This window comes from Melopsittacus undulatus, chromosome 3 (assembly GCF_012275295.1).
Source record: "Melopsittacus undulatus isolate bMelUnd1 chromosome 3, bMelUnd1.mat.Z, whole genome shotgun sequence".
Classification (NCBI taxonomy): domain Eukaryota; kingdom Metazoa; phylum Chordata; class Aves; order Psittaciformes; family Psittaculidae; genus Melopsittacus; species Melopsittacus undulatus.
The window spans coordinates 99,664,134-99,687,825 of NC_047529.1; the positions used below are offsets into that span (position 1 = coordinate 99,664,134).

General features: G+C 45.6%; 1 protein-coding gene across 1 annotated transcript in view; it reads right to left on the bottom strand.

Annotated features, from left to right (window-relative positions):
• The window catches only part of MDGA1 (MAM domain containing glycosylphosphatidylinositol anchor 1), a 145,409-nt gene that overhangs the window by 89,231 nt on the left and 32,486 nt on the right, over nucleotides 1–23,692 (bottom strand). Inside the window, exons 2-3 of the mRNA XM_005145328.2 lie at nucleotides 7,138–7,277; nucleotides 4,187–4,361 (exon numbers count right to left, since the gene is read on the bottom strand). Coding sequence (XP_005145385.2) covers nucleotides 4,187–4,361; nucleotides 7,138–7,277 — 315 coding nt within the window. The remainder of the gene's footprint in view (nucleotides 1–4,186; nucleotides 4,362–7,137; nucleotides 7,278–23,692) is intronic.

Below are 23,692 nucleotides of genomic sequence, written 5' to 3' on the forward strand. Positions count from 1 at the left end.
CTCCTCAGCATCCTTATAAGCCCCCTTCAGATACTGGAAGGCTGCTATGAGGTCTCCATGCAGCCTTCTCTTCTCCAGGCTGAACAGCCCCAACTTTCTCAGCCTGTCTTCATAAGGGAGGTGCTCCAGTCCCCTGATCATCCTCGTGGCCCTCCTCTGGGCTTGTTCCAACAGTTTCATATCCTTTTTATGTTGAGGGCACCAGAACTGCACACAATACTCCAAGTGAGGTCTCCCGAGAGCAGAGTAGAGGAGCAGGATCACCTCCTTCGACCTGCTGGTCACACTCCTTTTGATGCAGCCCAGAATACGGTTGGCTTTCTGGGCTGCGAGTGCACACTGCAGCTGGCTCATGTTCATTTTCTCATTGACCAACACCCCCAAGTCCTTCTCCACAGGGCTGCTCTGAATCTCTTCTCTGGTCAACCTGTTGCTGTGCCTGGGATTGTTCCGACCCAGGTGTAGAAATTCCCGCTGAAATCATGAAGCTAAGCCCATGGCTGTGAGATGCCCACACAAATGACAGGACAAACCTTCAGTTCAAGGGGTGAAAGTAAAAATCAGGACAAGATCAAGAAGCTGAGGTGGAGAGTTATTTCCTAGTCAGGAGCAAGTCTTGTGGGGAGCTGTGGGAACATGAAAGGTAAAACACTGTGATAGGTATGTAAAATTTCTCTCTCTTCTGATTAAGATATCCTCTGTGCATTTTCCTCTTTTCAGGATCTGTACTGACTCTCCCTCTTCAGTAACTTCTATTCACTGCATCCCTATCTATCACCCACCCCTAAACTGATCAGATTCTTTTGCTTTCTCCATTTACAGAAAATGCTCCTTCCAATTCCCTCACCATATCTGTACTGGACTTACAGCCATCACAAATCAATGGCTATCAGTCACTTAACTTGCAAAGACACAAACAATAGCCCTGTAGGGAGCATATTTCCTCCATCCACTCAGAACACACTGCTCCCAAGGTTGCCCTCCTGCTAAAAATGGATCATTTTCTTGGGTTTTGCACCAGACATCAGTGTTTGAACATCAAGGAAGCATAGGGAAAACCTCAGTTCTTTCTCCTCCCAGAGACTGGGGTTAGGTGTAAAGATCCCATTTAACAAGACGGGACCAACTGGCCACCTAAACTAAAATCTGTCCTTGTGACCTTAAACATGTCTTAAAAGCTATCTGTTGAGCTCAGCTGAAACAATTCAACACTTTCAGGAGCCTTATGACCCCATCTTCAACTGCAAGGAAACTGAGGCATGCAGTATCCTCTACTGCTGCCAGTGCTGTCTTCTGCACATGTCAGCAGAGAGGAAGAGGACATGTGCTCATAACCCGCTGCTCTCCTATGCCACTTAATTTTCTCTGTATTTGATTTCAGGGATTTGTAAGTTTGGAGATCTGACTCCCAGAAAGGAAGAAGGAAGCAGGGCTGAGTTTCTTCTAACTTGTTATCCAAATGGCATATGTTGGCTTCTGAATCACAGGCATCAACTTGTGGATTTGCATATTTTAATGAGCTCTGTGCTTGGTAGACAGCAATTGTAATTGGACCTGCTTGACCACATCATAGCTCAGAGATATGAGTAGAGCCATTAGCAGAACAAGGACAAGGCACCAAAAAAACCCCAAAGCCCCAAACCAAAACAGAACCCAAGGCTGAAGAAAAACATATATGGGTAAAAAAAAAAACCCAACAGCTCCTCTCCAGGCAGTGCTCTTTCCATGTGCCTAGGGTGACTGAATTTTACACCTAATTCTTTTGGACCAGGACCATGAGCACAGCCTCTCCTTTTTCCTCCTTCTTTGTTCTTAACACTCCTTTATTTGTTCAAACTTCACAAGAGTAACTCAGTAGTTACCATCCTTCTGAGGCTCCATTTCTCATCAGGATGCATAGTAAAACACTTCCCTTACTGATCAAAGAAGATACCATTCAGGTCTCCTGGCTCTCAGCTACTCCCCACACAGAAAACACCATCTTTTGGTTGCTAAACCTTTCTTCCCTTGAATCTTTCAGGCTTTTTCATAGCAGTCAGCTCCATGTTTAGCCCTCCTGAGAAAAGCTAAAATAAGACCTACAACGATATGTATGTCCTTGATGTACAAGTAACAGCACTGATGTCAGTCAGCTGCACAAATGATAAATTTGGCCCATGGCTGCTCATGGAGATGGTCATATGGGATGTTTCATGTGCAATGTAAGCTTGTAAACATCCATTCTTTCTTTTCCTTTACTTTCTCTCTCTCCCACATGGAAATAATCCAAACAGCAGCTGCCTTTCTGCCAGTATCAAACCAGTACTTTAAAGCCTCATTTGATGCCCACCTGGGGCAAAGGAATAACTTGTTACACAGGTTAGTGTTTCCAGTTTAATACTCTCTTGGCACCAATGGTGCTCTCTGCACAACCTTGCTTGTCTAATACTAAAAGTATGAGTGACGACTAGCACTAGCTGTCAAGGACACCAAGGTTCACATGAGGGTGATTACTTACCTCTAACTACAAATTGGGACGTAAGGAAAGAAAGGTTTTGTTTTCAAATTCTGCTTCATTCAGCTGAAGGTTGCCTGGGTGAGTGTTCACCAAAAAGTGTGACTTTTCCTATGTGTTCCCTTGTACATACTGTAAATGCTAGCAGAAAATAGTCTCTCCTCCACAAAACCCAGAGTAAGCAGAACAGAGGTGCATTACCAAGTCCATCTGCAGAGTAGATGTTAGTATGAGAAAGCCCTTGGCTACCCCATTAGCCCCATAGTTCTACAGGTCAGAGCTGCATGAGGGACCATGGGACACTACATTACTCTAGCTCCAGCCTGCACCCCAGAAGTAAAGGGAGTGCCCTCAGGGCATAAAGAGATTCATGCCACAGTCCTGTTCCTAGAGATGCAGGCCCTGGCAAGGTGTCAAAGTGAGGCTTGAGAAAGACAAGTCCCCTTTGCAATGGACAGTTACTATATGCTTCCACCACACGTAGAAGAAATAGGCAGAGACTCCAAGCAAGTCTAGGTGGGTGTCAGAACTCCAAAGCTATGCAATGACAATGAAGAAATGCTCATCCCATTCAAAGAGGCTGCTGCTGAAGCAATTAATTTTCCCAGCCTGTAGGATTGTGCTCACACTATGCTACTCCAACACAGGGCGGGGCAAGGAATGAACTGAGAGGGGAGCTGCTCCAAGCAACAGAATACAGCTGCAGATCGTGAACCTGCCAAAAGCCTATGTATGCTCCAAGTCTAACTAGAAGGAGTGTTGGAATGGGTAGTGATGGGTTCAGGGACAGTTCCAGCTGCTTTATTGCACTTCACATCTTTTTAGCATCAACCTCTTGCTGGCTAGGCCTTCTCAGAAGATGTGAGTGAGGAGAGGGATTTGGTGTTACTTGGGTTGGAGAAAACTGGAATAGTTGACAGCCAAGGACAATAAACTCACTGGTAATTTTCTCCAAGAGAGTACATCTCTTTTAAAGTTTCCTAGACCTTAAATCTTGGATTTCTCCCATATTGGGATTATGGATAAAGTTAATTTCCCTTCCTTTTGGTCACAACAGCCCAAAAATAAGCCAGCATGAGAAACTTTCAAACATGGGTCTCAAGATGGAGAACTACTAACAGGATCTCCAGGACACAAGAAGAATGGCCACTGCAACCAGCCCAAGAAATGTTGAGTCACTGAAGCAAAGGGGTCCTCACAGATTCCTTCATGGTCATTCCTTCACAGCTCAGGCTCCTCAGCTGAGTCCAAGAGTCTTTGACTGTTTCCACCATGCTACATAAGTAGCAATTTTGGGAGCAGGGCACTGGTTTCAGGAATGTCCCAGGTATATGGGGCATTACCAGTTTCAAGAAGCATTGTTTTGCTTCAAGCACTGCCAGCTTAAAAACAAAGATAAAGAAAGCAAAAAGCGCCTACAATGCTACATCCCAGACAAGCTCCAGGGACCACTGGGTGTTACTGACATCATGGCTCCTGGGTAGGAATGACTCATGTGGACAGGAAGAGCTATCTGTCATGTGGATCTAATCTTCTAGGGAACACGGACCCTAGGGGCACTGCATCATTGCCTTTGCTCCTGAACCAGGTGCATGTAGTCCTAGGGCAATGCAGCTCCTTGCTAGCCCCGCAGCAAGGCAGAGACATGCAGTAGAACTGTGGGAAGGTCTGGGTTGCCACTAAACGACTTACACTGCACATCTACTCGAATGGACTTGATGGCAGGGACCCCAACCCCATTTTCTGCTTTACAGTAATAGCGGCCCCCCTGCAGCCTTTGGATCTTCTCAATCCGAAGGGTCTCGTTAAGCACTGACGTCTCTTGGAATTTGTCCGACGCGCTGCCGGCAGTTTTGGTCCATCTCACCTGCATGAAAAGAATGAGAGGAATGCAAACAATCAGTGACACAAACTAGAGATCCCAAGTGACAGCAGCACTCCCCTTACTTCTCTTTGCCTCCTCCCTAGCTGTTCTCGAAAACTGGCCGTACATCACCACCAGACCTTACCAAAGTTCAGCTACTGATCTCAGTATGTGTTGGTAGACCAGCTGCTGATTCTCATCCATCACTAATCCCCACATCTGAGAGTCCAGCATAACCCCTCGGTTCACTCAAACACACACTGCATATTTACCACTTTTGCCCTGGTCCTGTTAAACCCAGCAGCTTGTTTAATTTTACACCACTATCTGCACAACACAGGATTCTGAGCTTTAAGCCTTGGGACCCCATGCGGCTGGTAGGCCACAAAGCTAAAGCAAACACTAGCTCACAGCTACAGAGCTTTTATTGCAGTAAACACTTGCCTTTCTCTGGACAACAAGGCTATTTCTGCTTTATGCTTTTCCAAGAAAGAGTGAGAAAATGCAGCCACTATCTGGCTCTTGCCCCTTTTCCACAGGGAATCTCTGTGTGTGTTATTTTTATAAGCCATCCTTTTGCAGTGCACAAGCTTTTAGCTTGATTTTAAAGATATAGGAAAAGAAAAGAAAAAATCCCTTCACATTCCAAGCTATCTTGCATTTTTTGTCCTTATGTTACAGGTCCTAAGATCTTGGCTTGCAAGCGTAACTGATCTGCATGATAATTCATGGTGAATGGTGGTAAAAGGACAGAACTTCTAAAGATTCAGTGGTTATTCTTACATCTGCAATGAGGTACAGCCCTAACAGTGGCAGTATAAGCTTCCTCCTTGTTTTCTGCAGTCCAGACAATGAAAGAGAGAGTTAGCTTTTCTCAGGCCACTGGTTTTCTGTGTCTGCAGCCTCCTTTCTAAAGGCTGGTGACTGGTGGTCTCCCACACTGGTGCCCATCCAGACTTTGGGACTGAGATCTGGCAAGATCAGCAAATAGAAAGGAGAATTTCATTCAACACTGACCACAGATAAATGGACCAGAAACCTTGACCACAATGCCAGATTTTACTTGAAACTCACTGCCACCACCTGATTGATGCTGCTGCTCTAAAAAGAGCAGGGGTGTGCACATCCCATCTCCAGAGCCCTAGGTTGAGCAGATTTTTGGAGTTACTGACTATGCATTTATTTAGCATTTGTAGACTTATGAAATTGTCTAAGGGTCTCAAGACTCTCAGTTTCCTGTTTGCAAGGACACTTCAGCCAGCTCTTTAATATTTTCAATTTTAATCTCATTCAAGTATTTTGGCCACATTTTCATGTTTTAATGACTGGCTGATAGAAAGGAAAATAAAAGATGAAACAAAGGTTAAGACACAAGCTTACCTGGGGGAGAAATCTATCTGTGAGGAGGGAGGGCAGACATAGGACACATGCCATGTTATATGTGCGTGGGTCATGCCTCCCCGGTCATGCTTTGTGGGTCTGGTGTCCCCTGAGTATGTCCAGACAAAGGCGAGCCACAATGTTGCCCGCTAGCATGCTGTCTGCATCAGGCTCTGCTCCAGCAACCTCTCTGGCTACTCAGGCCCCTGTAACCTGCCACGACCTTCACACATATTCAACATCCTTAGGCAGGGCTAAACCATCAACTTAGTTTCTGACATACGCAGCTATCATCTGCCCATCACTGTCACAAGTCTAGGCTGGTCATTTTTGCTGTCTTAGCTCAGATTATTTCCTTTTTATTGTTTCTAGGATATGCTTTGATGGATAAACCGTTTCAAATTCTGCTGGCTGAGTCTCTCTCCCTCTCTTTTGTCATTGCCTCTTAGCCAAGTAGCTACTCAAAAGCAAGTCTACAGTGGTACTGACTGGTATATGAAAATACACGGTTTCTCAGCACAGATATCTGTGGCAGGATTTGGGAAGGAGGACAAGCAGATATACATACCGTACCTGGCTCCCTTGAGCATATTCTGTCACATCCAGCCTTGTAGTACACACTAGCTGCCATTCCTACCACACTCTGTCCCAGAGCAGGCAGACCCACGCTCTGGTTCAGTACCTCTATAGACACATCCACACTGTTACTGAATCTGACAGCTTGAGCATCTGAAGGGTGGAGAGGTGCTTGAATGTGGCTTGAGGCTGTGCATCCCTCTAGGGACCCTGGGGAAGAACCGCAGCAGTTACTCAAGCTCAGCTCTGCACTGAACTGTGACTTTGACCACAGCATGGACATATCCAACACTGCAAGTCTGAATCTGCCTCTGGTCAGTGGCCATTAAGCAATGACCAGCAGGGTTAGCATGGGGTTCAGTATGAACAACTTCCTGAACTCCCTCAAGCAGGTTCCCCTTGGCTGTGCATCCAGAGAAGCTAAGAGACTGCAGGATCATACAGGAACAACTCCTATGATCGATACATGCGGGAAGCCTCCTCTAACTTGTTCATCCTATTGCTACTCTGCAGTAAGAGGGTTAAAGATTTGAGGGTCTTTTATATAACGGATTCAGTTTAAGCTTTCAGTTTTCTGGGGGTCTTCACATACTGATGACCACTAGATACTCTGTGTATGCTCCTGCAAAACTCTGTGGACTGTTTTCCATAAAAGCAAGATGCTTAACAGCTTAACAGGCTAGTGCTTGCACTACGATGCATCCTACTAGACTTCAACATGTAGGAGAAAGCTGGGCACCCTGCTGCCCAGAATTCTCCTCTATGTGGAGACTATAGAGAGTTGCCATGGGGAGAGAGGTGCCAGGCAAGACTGACAGCTTACCTGTGGCCGGGGGTGTCCTGTGACCAGACACTGCAGGACCAGTGTGTCCCCCTCCCGAATTGTGTAAACACGTTCACTAATGTTGTCTTCCTTCACCACGCATGCCTGCCCAGCATGGATGATTTGGGCCTGAGCAGGAGCTGCAGAGAGGAAAGAAGAGGTAAAGAGGGAAGCGAGCAGCACCCCAGCCCCCTGTGCAACGGCAGAGAGGAAGAGCCACCTCTTGAGACACAGAGGGGAAGAGCCAGACACTGCTGGGTATGAGACACAAAGGTCTCAGGAGATAGAAAACAGAGATTTGCCCCATCTCCTGGGCAGCTGGTATCAACTGCTATTTTAAAACCTTTGGTCCTGTTGGGATGAGCAGCTTTGGGCTCTGAAAAGCAGAACATGGTGCTTTTGGGGGGAACTGTCTTACGCAGGCTGAGAAACAAGAATTCCCTGCTCTCATCTCTTCCAGAGAGGAGCATGTGCAAGCGGTTAAAGCAGGGAGCTGGTCAAATCACAACTGCTCTACAACTGCCTAAAACAGGCCAGATTACTATGATTTGCTTTGCAGGGGGCTGGGATAACTACCAAGCAGAGTCAGAAAGGGTCATGAAGCTCTGTAGAGCTTTTAGCAACATCCCTAGAACAAGTATAGCACACTCTGTAGGAAAAATAGGTCTTTCCCAAATTACACTAAAATCTAAGCCCTGAGCCAGAGGAAACATTCTCTGTGGGATCACGGGACCCATAAACTCTAGGGATCTCTCCAGCAAGGGCTTCAAGTGGAGACCAGTTACTGCCAGTCTGGCCAGGAAAAGGAATGAAGTGGAAAATACACAGAAAGAAAATTCTGCTCTGGAATCCTGTGCAAACAGCTCTTGGCTCCAAAAGTGTTTGTGTGTTCACTGAAGCAGCTGACACATATTGAAGGTGACTGCACAGCCCAACAGGACACCTGTATTTGTTCAAGGGGAAAACTCCAGTCTCACTTCAAGGAACAGAGAAACTCCCAAACATGTTTAGGAACTGGCTCCTCAGTGAGAGTTCCCCTGGGATCCTTCCCTGGCTTACTACTATGCTTCCAGGTCACTCTGGAGTTGCAGCTTTAGCTCCCATCAGTGAAATACACCACAAACGAACAAACCACTGAGGACACGATCAAAAGGCTTAAAGCAATCAGCCTTCTGAAACAAGTACAGATTTTGCACAACCTGTTAGAGCTGAACACCCACTTTTTTCCTCTACATTACGTGAGCTTCAAAGACTACTTTTATTTGTTTGTTTTACTTCTTTCTTTTAGCATGACCAAAATGCTCTAAACACAATCACTTGGACAAGGAAAGTGCTCAGATTTATCAGATTCATGCTGATTTAACTAGCATAAATCAACCAGCAGCACAGACCTAGGAAAGTCTGGGCTCGGGCAGTGGAAAAGATCTGCCTTTGATGTCAGCCTTTATGAACTGGTTTCACCACAATGCATTGACCAAGCAGCAGTGACACAGGGCTAGTGAGCAGCAAGCTGCTCTTGCTGCTGGGGCTGCACAGCCTGCCATGGTCACACAGCACTCAGGGAGCAGCATGGCACATGCAGCAAGCTGCTCTCTCTTTTTGTATCTCTTCTGTCTTTCCAGAGCGGCGGCACTTTGCTAAGGTCATTATTACTGTCCAAAGTGTTGACTATAAGAAGCAACATGATGGCACAAACACAGACAAATCCCTCAGCTTCTCTCATCTTCCCTTTCTGCAGGGCTCCTGGGAATATGCCTGCTATTGCTTGAGCATCATGGAATGCTGAAAGTGATAGTCAAAGTTTCACTGAATACAACTTAGTAAATGAGTGACCTTCCCTTGCCTAGATTGCAGAAGGAGAGAGTAGAAACATACATATGCGCTTGTATGCATCTGTGTGTTTATGTGCATACATGTATGGATATACGTACAGCTATGTAAATACATTAAGTAAAATAGTGACTTCTCAGGAAAAGACATCATGAATGCTTGGTAAGTGAACAGTAGCAGAGGAGTAATTCAAAGGTGTATATAACCTTTGCCAACATATTTTAAGCCAAATGACAGTCTCTTGTGATGTTTTAGCCCTTGGCTCAGTCCTCTGCAGACCTGCCATCACACCTTTAACCCCACGTGCACTGCAGAGCATTGCTCACAGTGCCAAGACCCAGGCTGTGATGCTGAAGAATCCCTGCTCTGTGATTAAAAGAGAAATCCTGTCTCTTCCCATCCTGTACAATATTTCTACCCATCCTCAACCTGTGTTGCCTGTGTTTCAATGTGATCTTGGCACCCTGCAGCAGCAAAGCTCTCCCAACCTCTCCTCATAGTCTGAGCTGCATTTGCCGGATGGTGGCTCTATTCTCCCTTTTCAAACATGACCTTGCTTCAAAAACTAATTTCCAGCCACCCCACAGAGAATCAGAATATTTATCTGCAGCTGTAGCTCCCAGTTAAATGTTTCCTTCAGATGCTCTGCTGTATCCCACACGGTAAGTCTTTCAACTTACATACTTTTCCCTTTGGCCATCTCACTTCCACAGTTTCACCAGTCTTCTGCAACCCTTTCCTGTCACCTGGGGATTTTCCACAGCAGATTCATTAGGCATAATGGTACAGGATTAGAGGGGTTTTGTGCAACTATTCTGGTGCCCAAATACCTGGTGGTAATTTGCTGGTGTCTCTCTAAGTTTGATAGAAATATTATATAAACTACTTCTTATTTGGGAATACAAAGCACATACACGGCAAAACAATAACCCTAGGGATAAGCCCTGCGTCATAATTTTGTCCTCATCTCCCAAATTCTCCTTGGATCCACTGAGCTGCAACCAAGCTTACAAGCAAGGGTGTGCACACCCAGCTTTGTTCATAGGTGTCTTGCTTGTATTACCACTACCAATACCTTTCAGATATATTCACTGGAAAAGGACACAACTTTAAGTGAATCTCCACTGCTTGAGCTGTAACATCTCTCTTGCAATCACAGCACAGATCACAGAAGAATAACAACTATTTTGCCATGTCTTAAACCCCATATGAACCCAGATCCCTCAAAAGGGAGCCTGGAGTTATCTTGGAAAGAAAAGCACTCATATGACTGGCATAGGAGTCTGAGAAACTCTGCCTCTGGTTACAATCTGACCTTAGTAAAATAGTGGGGGCTCAGCAATGAATGAACTAACCCAGCTCTTATGGAATTGCATTAAATCACAAGATGACACTTGGGAAGGTCTCTGGTCCAAGCTCAGCCTACCACAGCACACAACGGCTGGGAAAGTCACCTCATGCTGCATTACAGATGGGCAGAGAGATTGTGAGGATTAATTGCACTTTTAATGTGCTTGAACAGAAAGAATACATTATTGTTTGACATCATCCCAGGTCTCCTGGAGGATTTCAGTGCACAGACGGTTTGCGCATTGCCAGCACAACAGGATGGCAGGACCATGCCTGTCAGAGTAAACACTTTCACAGAAGATCCATAGGAGGGCAAAGAAAGGCTGGAGGATGAGTCCAGGTGCTAGAAATGAGGCAGTAATCTCAGCCAGTCTCTGCAGTGCTCCACAAGAACAACCCTTGCACAGATACAACCTGCCCTGGTGAGTCCTGCTGGGGCAGAATCCTCCTTCTCAGGCTGGCAAGGAAGATCTCTGATGACTAATATGGGAGAAGGAGAGCTTGTTCCTTACCCCTTTTCCCAGCATTTTGAGGGACAGGTGCATCAACACTTCCATTCCACTTCCAGGTAAGGGATCAGTTTAGGGATGGCTCCCAATACTGGGTCCTCCAGGGAAATTAGACCAGCCAAATACTGAATGCCAGATGTTTTACAAGAGGGAGGGGAAAAAACCATCAGGCGGCATCAGAAGAAAGGGCTGGCTTGCAATGCATTTGGATTCTGCACTGAGATTTCCTACAATGCTTTCACTTGACATATTAATACATTAAAACAAAAAGAAATTGGAGTGGATAAAATAACTTTATTCCCAGTGCAGTGTAGTGTACAATGTTATTATTACCATAATCTGGAAAGTTTATGAGACTCTTGGTGCTTAGAGGTTGCTAATATCATTAAAATTCAGGAAGGGAGAGAGAAATGGTCTTTTGGAGAGGACTGAGTAATCTGTATTTGGTTCACAGGTCTAGTCATTCATCTTTCTGAGCTTGAGATCCCACTGCTACAATAGCAATGAGGAATGCTACTTCACAGAGAGGGTGGTGAGTGACAGATACCGCATTGACACTCCCTCAAGTCACACTCAGGAATCGCAAGGGCAGGCTGCTACCCCTTTTCCAGCACAGCATCAACTGCACTTTACTACTGCCTTCTCAGCAGGCTAACACTAGCCATCACTGTTAGACACAGCATCCCCTTTGTCACCTTCACATGTCCTGCAGATGACCTCAAGGATGGAGAACACTCACCTTCAAAGCTGCTGGCCCAATACCTGCAGCTACACACAACAGGGACAGTGACTCTACCCATCTCCCTTACCATGTTCCTGCAGGATGGGGAGAGAGGGAAGCTGCATCTGGAGCTTTTCCTCTTCCTCAGCCTTTATCTATCAGGCTTATTTACAAGGCAAGTGATGCCCTGCCAAATACCTGGAGTAATTATAATTCAGCCTCTTCTGCACATACGCTAGGCAAAGAAGCCAGGGTCCTTCCCCATTCCTGTTCCTAGGCTCTCTGGACTCACATTGCTGGCTTACGCAGGAGCAAGAGCAGGGGGAACATTTGCTGCTAATTTCTGCTTATGTTCTTGCTCCCTCAAGAACCTAGCTGTCTCCTTCCCTTCACCCTTCCCATCCTGAGCAAGTGAAATGAAAGGGATGCATCTTGAAGAGAGGTCAAGGAGAAAAATAGACAGTGTTTATGGAGTAAGTGGGGTTGAATGAGCATTTCATTAAGGAAATCCACATGTGGCATTCCTTGCTGAACAACCACTCTCAGTAACTGCCTGTCCATGAGTAGAATTGCCCTGCAGCACTGTTTGTTACAGACCCTGCATGGCAAAGCACCCAGGGAGCTTCTCAATCATTGAAGTCACTGCTTTAGCATTTTATCCAGCCTTTGTTCATGCAACACACAACTCTGCTTGAAGAACAGGGGCATACAAACACAAGACCTTTGAGAAAGGGGTCATGTCCTCTTAGCAGAGCACAAATAGTAGCCAGCACACAAGTAAGGGAAGAAACATGCTACCAATGCTTGTCAGGAGTGAGGAAGGTCTAGTAGGATGGGAAGGATCTTCAGGGGCAGCATCTTGATGGTCAAACAAATCACCCTGCTCATGCCTGTTCTGGGAGGGGGTGGCAGCTGCCTCGTTGTGTGTTCCATCACTGTTCAGCTGTGTCTCATTGATTGCATCACTGTGGATGAAGACCACAGGCTTTGCTGAAACTTTTGACAAAACAAATCAAGCAGGCCAGCTCCAACCCACAATGCAGGGCACAGTATCGATAGGCCATTTGAAAGGAAAATTCACTCCAGCTTGGGGACAATTATGGAAATAATAATATGCAATCAGTGTCCATTAACACTCTCTGCAGGGCTGTGGATCAATAGTGTATTAATGGCTGAAGAAAGACTGCCCATATCTATCAGTGGTTCAGACCAGCACAATAGCAGAGGGAGAAGACATGGAAGCGGTGGCTGTAATTGAGCTCAGGCACTGAATGGACATCTTTGCTCAGCCTGCCTAAGGGAGCCCCTGTCACCACTGCTTTCTGAATACCTTCCCTGGCTGCTTGCTTGGAGGCCTCCTCCTGCACACCTCTGCCCCTCACAGCAGCTTTGCCCAGCAGCAGCAAAGGGAGCACAGCTGCTGCAGGAAACTTCCCCAGCTGAAACTGCCTGTACAGCTTAGCCTGATCAAGCTCCAGCTTTTAACACAAGGTCAGGGCAGTCCCGTAGCAGAGAGGGATGTAATACAGAAGACCCCAAGGGATAGCTGAAGAGCAGATCGCATTGTCCCAGGTCTCCTCTCTCTCCCTGTACTACTTTCTTGCACGAGCTCCTCCTGTTGACTCTTCCAACACGGTGCGCTACCTGGGTAACTGCTACCACAAGGCTGTCCTAAAGCAAAAGCCATTAGGAAGCCCTCCTTGCAAGCTGACACTAAGGGTTACAACCCCAGACAAGAGAGATCTCCAAAGAGGCTCTTTTGCCCGTGTGCATTCCTGTTTTCACCACAACCCAAACAATGCACACTCAAAAAAAAAAGTCTGTTTACTCCTGGCCTAAATGCACAGGAGGGAATTTGTCACATTTCAGCAGCAAAATGTTGCTGACTCCTGTGGTGTTTCTGCACTGATCATAATTAAAACACAAACACCAATCCACCCACAAAAGAAACACAACCATTTCCGATACACAAAACAAGCATGTGTAACTCCATTCAACGCTCCATAACACTCTTGAGCAAGAAGAGAAGAATGTAGTTTTCAATGGAAAGGGCACAGAGAAATGACAGAGCTGTGGAAAGCAGAGTACGAAACTTGGCTACTTAAAATAGTACGGGATTTTTATCTTTTTAACTTGGAAGAGACCAAGACTATGTCTTTGCATCTCTGGCTGATTGCATCTCCAGAAACAGAGTTTCCTCTGCAAAGCTCAGCCAGATGATTTGCATGGCCCTAAAATAACTTTTTGCTTAATCAATGTCACTTCCTTGAAGCATTTCTATAATTTTGTTTCTTTTAGAAAAAAAGCCCCAACAAAATCATGTGAGATGTCACAAATAGCAGGTACACCCCCTGTGACTGCAACACCTGCTCCAGACACCTTTGGTCCATTCAGAACTAATGAATTATTATGTGCTTTATTAAAGTATCAGTCAGCAGATCATCACTGACCACCCTCCCACAACCCCCAACAACAAGGAGTGCCTGCAGCTCTCTGGTTTTCCTAAGTGTTCTCAAAATGTTCTTACATAGGTCCACCTAACTGCAGAGTATGAAGCACTAGAGCAAAATCGATCATCAGCTTTGTTTCATAGGAATCAAGTGACAGATGTTACACACACAACATTAAGGTGGCATAAGCTCTGCATCGCTGCCTAACTCATGTGCCTGAGTGGAATTTGTAAAGATGACTCAATGCCAGCAATATGAAGTAGTTTGTCTTCAAATCTTCAGGGGCTACAGATACAGTGGCAGTCAGAACCTGCACCTCAGGAACACTGTCCTGGAAGCTTGCAGCTTTGGTTAGGAAATGAAAAAAGCTTGTTTGTCTCATAGCGGCCATAAAAGAGACTTTATTTCCCAACCCACTTCCCACTGTGCCAGCTTCAGAGCCTGAGCTGTATCTCTAAATCTTGCTGCAAAACCCAATGAGCCACAGAGCTACACTCAAGCGAGGTGATCCTGCTAAGCTGAGTGCTCAAAATGTTGCACTTAAAAACCCATTTCTTGTCTGGCTGCTCCTTAAAGTTCCTAAGCATTTTAGGGGAAAACACAAATGAGGCAAGCGGCCTGGGGAGAAATCGGGCATCCTCTATTCTAGAGAACATTGACAGACTGGCTTGTTTGTCAGCTAGTAAAATATCAGAAAATTAAACAGTCCAGTTAGAGAAGAGGACTACAAAGAGAACTGGACAATGGTAACACAGATACTCACTTAACCTGTCCATGTACTGCAGGAACAGACTTTGGAGGACAGGCCAGCACCAGCCAGGCTCCTTGGCAGGTTTGATCCCTTGCCTCTTTATGGAAGCTCCAGCCAGGTCTCCCATTCCCTGTCAATCCCCAGCTGCTTCATACACCCACCACCCTCTGAAGTGACATGAACATTTACAGGTATTTAGAAAGCCTGCTGACAATCTGGCCTCTGTAAGCACTCATGCTCTCAGCTTTCAGTGTTGCCCATCACCAGGAGCATCCAAGCAGTCAGTTCACAGGAGAGCCAAGGCTGGCCCAGATGGAGATGCTATTAATAACTTGCAGGCAAATTGGCTTTGCTCAAATGGTTCCAAGGGTTTTACCTCTCTCATTTTTTCCCTGATTCCAAGATCCACTCATTCCCAAAGTCACTGTTGGTTCTGCTTGTTCCACTTCCTTTCCTTTTTCATACTTCAAGCCACTTTGGTACAACCGTGACTCTTCAGCAAGGAGGTCCATGCACAAGATCTATAAAACAGTGTTCTTTGAAACTCAGCTGTTGTGTCATTGCTGCAGCATTTAACACAGGAGATGGAAGGAGAGCACAACACAGACACTTCATCCCTTCAAAAGGGAGGAAAAAAATGTCAATTTGCTAATCATCTGTCGACTAGATTAGCAGCAAAAGTGCATGAACTCTGATCAATGACTAACTACAGGCTCCTTTCATATCAAAAGGGAAAAAAAAACAAACCCCCACATCAGTCAACAGCTGTGGCTTCTGAATAATGAAAAATAAGGAAAAGCAGAGGTAGTGTTTTCAAACTGGGTTTCCCAGCTGGCAGGACACACAGGGACTGCCTCAGACTTTGCTGATGAGCATTCCACCAAAGACACGCGTGGTAAAACCCACCCTGGAAACACAGGAAGAGGGCAGGATTCAAGCCCCAGGTACAATTAAAAAGCGCAAACCCCAAAACAGTATGCAGTCAGAGTACACTAACACAAACTGGGTAAAAATAGGAGTACTTCCATGAAACTCCAGCTGGTGCTCTTCAACATGCTAAACCCTGTCTCAAAATCTTCAAAGCTAAGGTGGCAACTGGGGCTGGTGAGCAGAAGGATTAGCAGAGAAAACTGTCAGAGGAGAGGACTTCTCTTTACATGGAGAGCCAAAGGGAATGTTGTATCCTCAGTGTTGCCAACCCCAGAGGGTGGGTGCATAGCCATGGGGTTAGCAAAACAAGGCAAGGGGCGATTTCACCACCTGGTGCCCCAGCTCTCTTGCAGACCTCCCTGTCCATGTGAGCAAAGCAGCTCCACCGTTGTCAGAAGAACTTCTGCAGAGGCACAGAGCTTTGTGCAGACCACAGAGCCTATCTGAGAAGCTGGGTAAACACTCAGGCACAAAATCTATGTTAATTCTCACCTGTCATGGCTCTGCTGCTTCCAGGGCCCCAGCCAGCCAGCTCAGAGGGAGATGGGATGTAAGGGCAATCATGCCATGGCATCAGTGCAAACATTCCCTCCAAGCAGGAGAAGGAAGGTTCAATAAATGGCCATGATTACTTGCTGCCATACGAAGCTTCCACAGAAAACAAAAAGCTATTTCAGTTGAGAAATGGAAGGGAGGTGGGGAGAATCAGTGCAGGAGAGGGTGATAAGAGCTGCAAGAAAGAGATTGAAATAAAATTTCATTGAAAGCCTGTTTTGTTCTCACTGTAGTTAGAAATTCAAGTATCTAAAATCAATTTTTGCTACGGAAAAGTGGTGGGCACCAGAGACTTGTCTCTGTCCAAAGCTTTATGAACAGTGATACCCATCCCACTGGCACACCAGCTCCTCTGCATATGTCACCTCCCAGGGGATGAAAGCATGGTGGCTACACGAGATCAGCTCTCAGCCCCAAGCCACTTGATAGAAGACAGGCAAACATGACGCAAAGCACGCAACCGCTCACTGGCCAGTCTAGTAGAGATGCCAAGGGCATAGGAGACTGCAGAGATTTGGCACCCCTCTGCTGGCTGCTTTTCTGCTCTCAGCAGGAGCAGGGTTGGAGACAGAGGTGCTGCTGATGGTACAGGGATGCTGCTGGCAATACAGGCCCTCAGTGGAAAGAAGCCTTTGTGCTCAAATGGGCTCCCATACAGGCCCTCACAAAACACTGATGCTTTTATCCCCTGAGGCAGTGCTGTTAGGTGGGGAAATGCTGCTATTGGGAGCTGCCAACTGGGGAAGATAAAGAAATGAAAAGCTTGTCCACCGTTGGGCGGGAAGTCTGAAGCACAGCCAGGGATCAAACCGTACCTAATTCCAGTTAGTGCCTTACAATACAAAGACCAAACTTTAAAATCCAAGGCTGCCTAATGCAGCACTAACAATTCACATTCACAGGGAGCAGAGGAAGAAAGCTTCTTGTGCAACACAGAAGGGTTTACTCAAAAAAACTTTGGATTTTCTCCCCCATCCCTTTACTCAAGCCTGAAATCTAGTGCCTGCAAGCAAAGCAACCTAGAGAGGGAAAAGCAAATATGACAGTTCAACTTCACCCCAAAGGAAGAGAGGAAGCACCAAAAGGAAACACTAGCAAATTGTCAGCAAAGCTGAGACAAAGCGGGATGTGTTACACCCATAGAAATCAAGCCAAGGAACATTTTATCTTGACAGCATCTTTTACATCCCTACAGAGCCTTTGGTCTGCAGAGTCCTAGAAAGTCCCCAGTCCTTTCCCTCTCGAGTACCAGTAATTAATAACCACAACCTGGCAGATAAGTGAGCAATTCCCCCTGGTTTTGATAAGAGGAGCTGACATCTCTCTAACCCTAACCACCTCCATTGTTCTATTCTCTTTGTTTATTGATCCTTTTATGCACATAATGCAAATTGACATTTAATAATTCAGACGACTTAATGGTGCTTAAGTATTAAAAGGCTTTTCTCTTTTAATTAGCTGCAGCAAAATAGGCAACAAAGGAGTCCTAGATAGACGCCATGTAAAATACTCTTATCCAAGTTCCTTAGCATTTTTCTAGGGATGGGAAAGAAAAGTTCAAGGGAAATTTTGTCTCCCACTCTCACTAGGAAAGTAACTAACCCATAGAAGCATTTCCAGAGGCTTTGATTCATAGAGCATATTCATCTCTGTCAGCTCTTTGTTTTCTCTCCCTTCTGTTTTACTCCTAATAAAGACAGAGAAGAGGGGAAGGAAGGCTGAGAGCAAAAGACAAATCCTTCTCCGTAAGAAGTGTCTCCACTGGTGGCCAGCACCTACATAACACAGTACAGATGCGGAGGCAGCCACCTTCTGACATGTCATTGCAAGACCTGCAACCAGGTGGAAACAGAGCTAAAAGGAAGAAGTACTCACAGCTAATTGAGGAGTTATAAACAGCACAGAAATCTTGTAATTATTCCCTGGAACAAGAATAGCCAATGAAGGAAATTAATTCAAGATTATACTGGGGAAAAAAAAAATCCAGATGTAGTAGGGTCAGGGAACACACATTAATTTCTCTTCTGCTCATTATGCCAAAGGTTGAGAAAGAGGGAAAATACATAATATTTTTAAACCTCAGTTTCATCCTAGCTGGAGCCGATGCCAGTAATACATCTTAGTCATAATGTTGCTGGTATATGGCATCATAACTGCAAAGAGTTGGTATTATTTGGGGTGTTTTAACTGGCCATATCTCCTCCCTTAATTAGTGCTTATTTTTAAGTCCTGGATTGGTTTGAGTTTGGGCTAATGATCTCCCACCTGACCCAGAGCAGACGCACACAGTCACAATAATTAGACACAATAACTGTTAATAGCTTAGCTTAATTACAACCTATTTTCTTCAAATTTAGCCTAGACATAAGATTTCAATGAATTCTAATTACATGCCATGTTTGAAGAGCCTGTACTATTACATTATTAATTCCAGACAAAGAAGGCCCACAACCACTAAATTCCTTACTGAGGACACTAAAAAAAAATAATCTTAATTTAAGCTAATTAATAGATTGACTTGCAAATTCTCTGCAAATTCACTCTTCCAGTGAGAACTAAGCACTGTAGATCTGTAGAGGATAAACTGGATTTTTTTACACAAAACAAAGAGATGAAATTCCCAGTTTACGTGTAAAATTAAGTTCAATCTCAACAGCAGAGGTGCTAGTTGTATTTCTGCAAAACTCTAAAGTCATCGCTCTGAAGATGCCCGGTAGGACATCATAGCAAAGGGTATCCCCATGTGCAGTGGCACCAAAGGACTCCAGGATCATGGGAGAGGGCAGAGCACAGGTCCTTATGCCCAGAAGTGGCAGGAGTATGCAACACAGCCTTGTTCACAACTGGCATCCCCTCTGCACACAGGAGAGGGCAGTGGTGCACATACCAGAGTCAGCCTATTACACTTTTATGACTGCTTTTATGGTGAGGAAATTTGGATGCAGGATCTGCCATTTTATCTCCCCTTGCACGCAAATGCTAGAGGAGAGTCTTCCACAACCCTCTTATGCTTGGGGTACCCCCTGCCGGTTGCTTTGGCAGAAAGTGGGGAACCTCTCCTTGCCTCTGTGAGGCTCTGCACACAGGGAATGTTTTCTGTCACTGCATCTGCCACATGCTGCTCATGCAGTGAAATATTCTTGACATCATAACAGTTTGCATTGTCTCCCTTTAATAGATTATCTATCTCCTCCTCTCCAGCTGTGCAGCACATCTGGCTGCACTGCCTCTGGCAGGCACTCCTCAGCCCAATATTCTGCATATTGTTGTTCAGGAGACTGAGGAGGTGATGGGGGAGGCATTGCCCAGAGGACAGGTTGCATCTTTGGGATTTTTCAGAGGCAATAAACCACAAGCCTATTTCCAGCCTCTTCAGCACCGAGATACAAGCTTCAGCCTTCTGTAGTGTCCCTTTGCCCTACAGCTATTCTCAGTAAGATAGAGCCACTCACTGGAGGTACTAACACAGTACTACAAGGCTGCTCCTGCAAATGGAATGGGCTTTGAGCCACTGTTAGAAAGAGCTCTCCTCATCCACAAGTGCCAGGTGTTGGTCTGAGGAGTATCCCCCAACCCCTGCAAAACAAGACTAGCTCTAGGATTGCCATGTTGATGGAGTTCATTCTGATAAACAACTGCAGCAGCTCAAATAGTTAATCTGTTTGGGGGAAGTATTGAAAAGGAAAATCGACAATTAAAGTGTTTTTGGAAGAAAAAAAAGAACTAATTGATTACAACTGAAACACAGGCAAGGAGAAGCAAGGCAGGCTGATGCTGGCTTGGCTGCTCCCTGGTGAGAGACTGATAGCAATGAACTTGGGAACTAAAGTTCCACAAAGCAAGGTTATGAATTTATTACTCTGCATCTGTGAGGAGTCAAAAGATCATCTGAAACAGCAGAGACTGGCAGAGGAAACTGGGGAAGCACTAAAGCACATGGGATGGCGTTTAAAATAATTTCTCAGCTGGCTGACTGCACAGGGGGTAGGGACAGAGATTAATTCTGTACCCGAGATCATGCATTTGTGCAAACATTGTTGAGCAGCTTGTTCAACAGCGGATCTGGGGACTGACCCAGCCGTATCAAAGCAGCCAGGGTCTAGCTGACAGCCTTGCAAAGGAAGCAAGTTGATCTCTGACACTAAGGAAATAAAGCTCTGAGAGACTGAAATACTGACAGGCACCAGCCTCAAAGCTGAGTGTGTCTGAAGAGGAAAGCTCTTTAAAGACACTTGTTCTCAGACTCTTTTCTGCAGCAGAAAAGAGTTTTGGCTTAGTTAAGCAAGGCCAAGGGCAGGCTGAGACCTCAGCATATTTTAAAATCACTTGCCCTCAGCTCCATTTGATGTTCTCTTGATTTTAGTAAGACATCTCATTTCATTTAAAACACCCCTTGACCTTCAGCTGTTTGTGGAATGACACAGAGCAGCCCATCCCACAGAGAACGAAATAGTCTCTTGGTCTCTGAAGGGCAGGAGGAAAGCAAACTCCCAAGGAAAGCAAAGTCTCAAACCAGCCCCCTCTCTTAAAGACCCCAATGAACCCAGCCTGCTGCAGAGCCCTTGGACAAATTAACACAAAACTAGACTGTGGGCTTTCCATCTGAATGAAAATACTGATGAGAGAAAGAGGTACTATTTCTGAAAGCATGCCCTTACCTGAATCTCCATAGTGTGCACACTTGAACTGCCAACCCTTCAATGAGCAAGTACCTTGTTCTGCCCATCAGGCAAGGAACTGGATTACCTTATCAAAACTGGTTTTGCACCCTCTTTCAACATGCTCCAATTTTGCACAAAGGAGAATGAATCCAAAGGAGCATAGCTCTCCAGTAGCCCACAGACTGGTGGCTGACAGGAGCTGTGGAATTATTGCCCAGTGTTTGTCCTCCAGTTACCAAAGCACCACCAGTTTGTTTCCTAGAGATGGGCAGCATGCCAATCTTGGGGCATTTCAATGCCCCATGTGACAAAAGATTGCTTCTGTTATAAATTACACTGGGGAAACCATCAAGAACCATTTGAGCCCTGCAAAACAGTTCTGCTAATCCTCACCTGGAGGGACCCATGTTGGCCTGGACAAACTTCCTAAACTGCTTCTGAAGTCACTCCTTGCCCCGACAGTGGGTGGAGGCAGGTCTGTTCCTCTCCACAGGCAACAAGCATGTTTACTGCTGAACACTAAAAAATGAGCCACTCTGTCACACATTACAATCACCACACCTTCAAACTTCTCTCCCTATTTGATCACATCCTAAAACAGGCAGGGAATGAAAAAGTTCAGTGATCAGCCCTGTGTTTTCCCTGTTGCTGCCTGCCAAAGAAGGAGGGCAGGGAGCCAACAGAGGTGGCAGGGGGGAACACCAAAGGATTTCACTTGCAGCAACAGAAATGTTCCAAACCATCAGCCACCATCGAGCTCTGACAGCAAATAGCTCTTTCAAGACACTGTTAACCACAGTTTTCCAGCCAAACTACCCCAACTCCACCCAGGAAGCATGGCATCCCATGTTTTTGCTCAGTTACACGGACCTAGTGGTCTTCAGTTCATTGCCTTTGCCCTCTACCACTCCCATAAATCACTGCTGAGCTGTAACACCAAGGAAGGGAAGGATTGGGAAAGAAATCCAGAAACTGAGAATAATCTTCAGTGAGCACAAGTCAGGAACTGATTTGATGTGTGACCTTGGGCAATCGCATTCTCCCCTCAGTGCGTCTTTGTCTCCCCGTGTATCATTTGAATAATTGCACTTCCATGTCATGCAGGGTACTTTTAAAGCTCATTGTTTGTACAACTTTCTGAAGATGCAAAACACCATATAAGTGCTAAGTATTATTGTGGTTATTACCTTCCTTGCAGGGGGGTTTACGAAGCTTCGTAATTAATGTTTGTAAAACAAACCTCTGTCATTGGATGAAATGTGCTAGGGAAGTGTGAAGGATTAATATCCTCAGTAATCTGATGTGGGTTTTACTGTTCTGTGCAATACAAAAATAATTAAAAACAGACCTAAGCTGATACTGATAGGAAGGATGAGGAGGCAGGGACGGATGCATGTAGGGACAGACTGCTCTTCATTAATTAAGCCCGACACCATCAGTCTGCAAGACAGTGCCAAGTATTTTCTTGGTCCTGGTGATAATCATGGATTAAATTTAAAGCTGATTTTGGGTAGTCACTCAGAGCACCCCAGCAAGAATGTGAGGAACACTAAACGTGGCTGAAGCAGCACAGCTGTGACCCATAACCCTTTACACAGCAACTGCTGCTAGGGACACTGGGTGAGCAGGGAGCAGAGATGCAAGTATGCTCAGAGACCCCATAAGCACCTAGAAAGGAGCTGAAAAAAAGCTGGAAACTCATCCACAGGGCCCCACTCCCATATACCCCAAATCCTGGTCTCCAGCCACTAGCCTGGAGGAGTAAAGACATACTACTTCTTTGGATTAGAGTCCACCCAGAGCACAGGCAGCTACCAGTCCTCTGCACCAAAAGCCACAATGCATCAAGCTCAGTGGTTGTGCAAAAATACATACCAACAGCTTTATATTTCTTCAGTATGAGAAACGTGGTTGCTAAAGTACAGCTACTTCCAAGTGCAACAAAGATGGAGAAGCCTTTGGAGAGCTTCTTGGAAAACAGTTACCACCAGAGAAGGAAATTGCTGGCAACTGTTTCAGCTGTTTAAGTACCAGTTTTCTCCCCAGCACAACAGATGCAGGCACAGTAACCCTCTCCCAGTACATGCATTTAACAGCCCCCCAGATATTGCATGTGACTGAGTTCCCATCACAACTGCCCTTGTACTGGGGAGCAGTGGTATGGGCTACCCTGAGGTTACATACACAGGTTGCAAAATAGCTCCCTATTTTGGCAGACTCCAAAACCAACAAGATGTCTAAGCCCTGCAGATATTTTGTGCAACTGTTAATTAGGCTTCACTCTTATTTACTGCATTTGTCCACATGGTTTCTTCTGGTGCCAATTCTCTTTGGCTACCACCAAAGTGATTAAAGTGATATCATTTTTTCCCTGCATACATGCGCACAGACAGGCCAACACTTCCCATAGGCAAATGGACCAACAGCAAAACTCAGGTGAGCTACTGAAAGAGCTCAAGGAACCACACATATTTCAGATGTGGTACTTGCCAGGTCATCTGCAAGACTTCCCTACAGCCTGCTCTACAGTTGTGAGTCTGATCAAGCTTTAAAAGGTCCCCAGAGAAGCATCTCCACAGCTACTTTCATGTTAGCATCGAGGAACTTGTTCTGGCATTCAGGCCAAGTTGTCCCCACAGACAGAGGTTTAAGACAGGGTGGAAAACCAGCATCTAAAGCACCTGTCTTGTAGCACGCTTGTCATCTTTTTGTTTATCACCTGAAGGCACACAGGGAGGGGATATGAGCTCACAGCAGCTATTACAGTAACAGGTGTGATTATCAATAAGCTTGGTGGG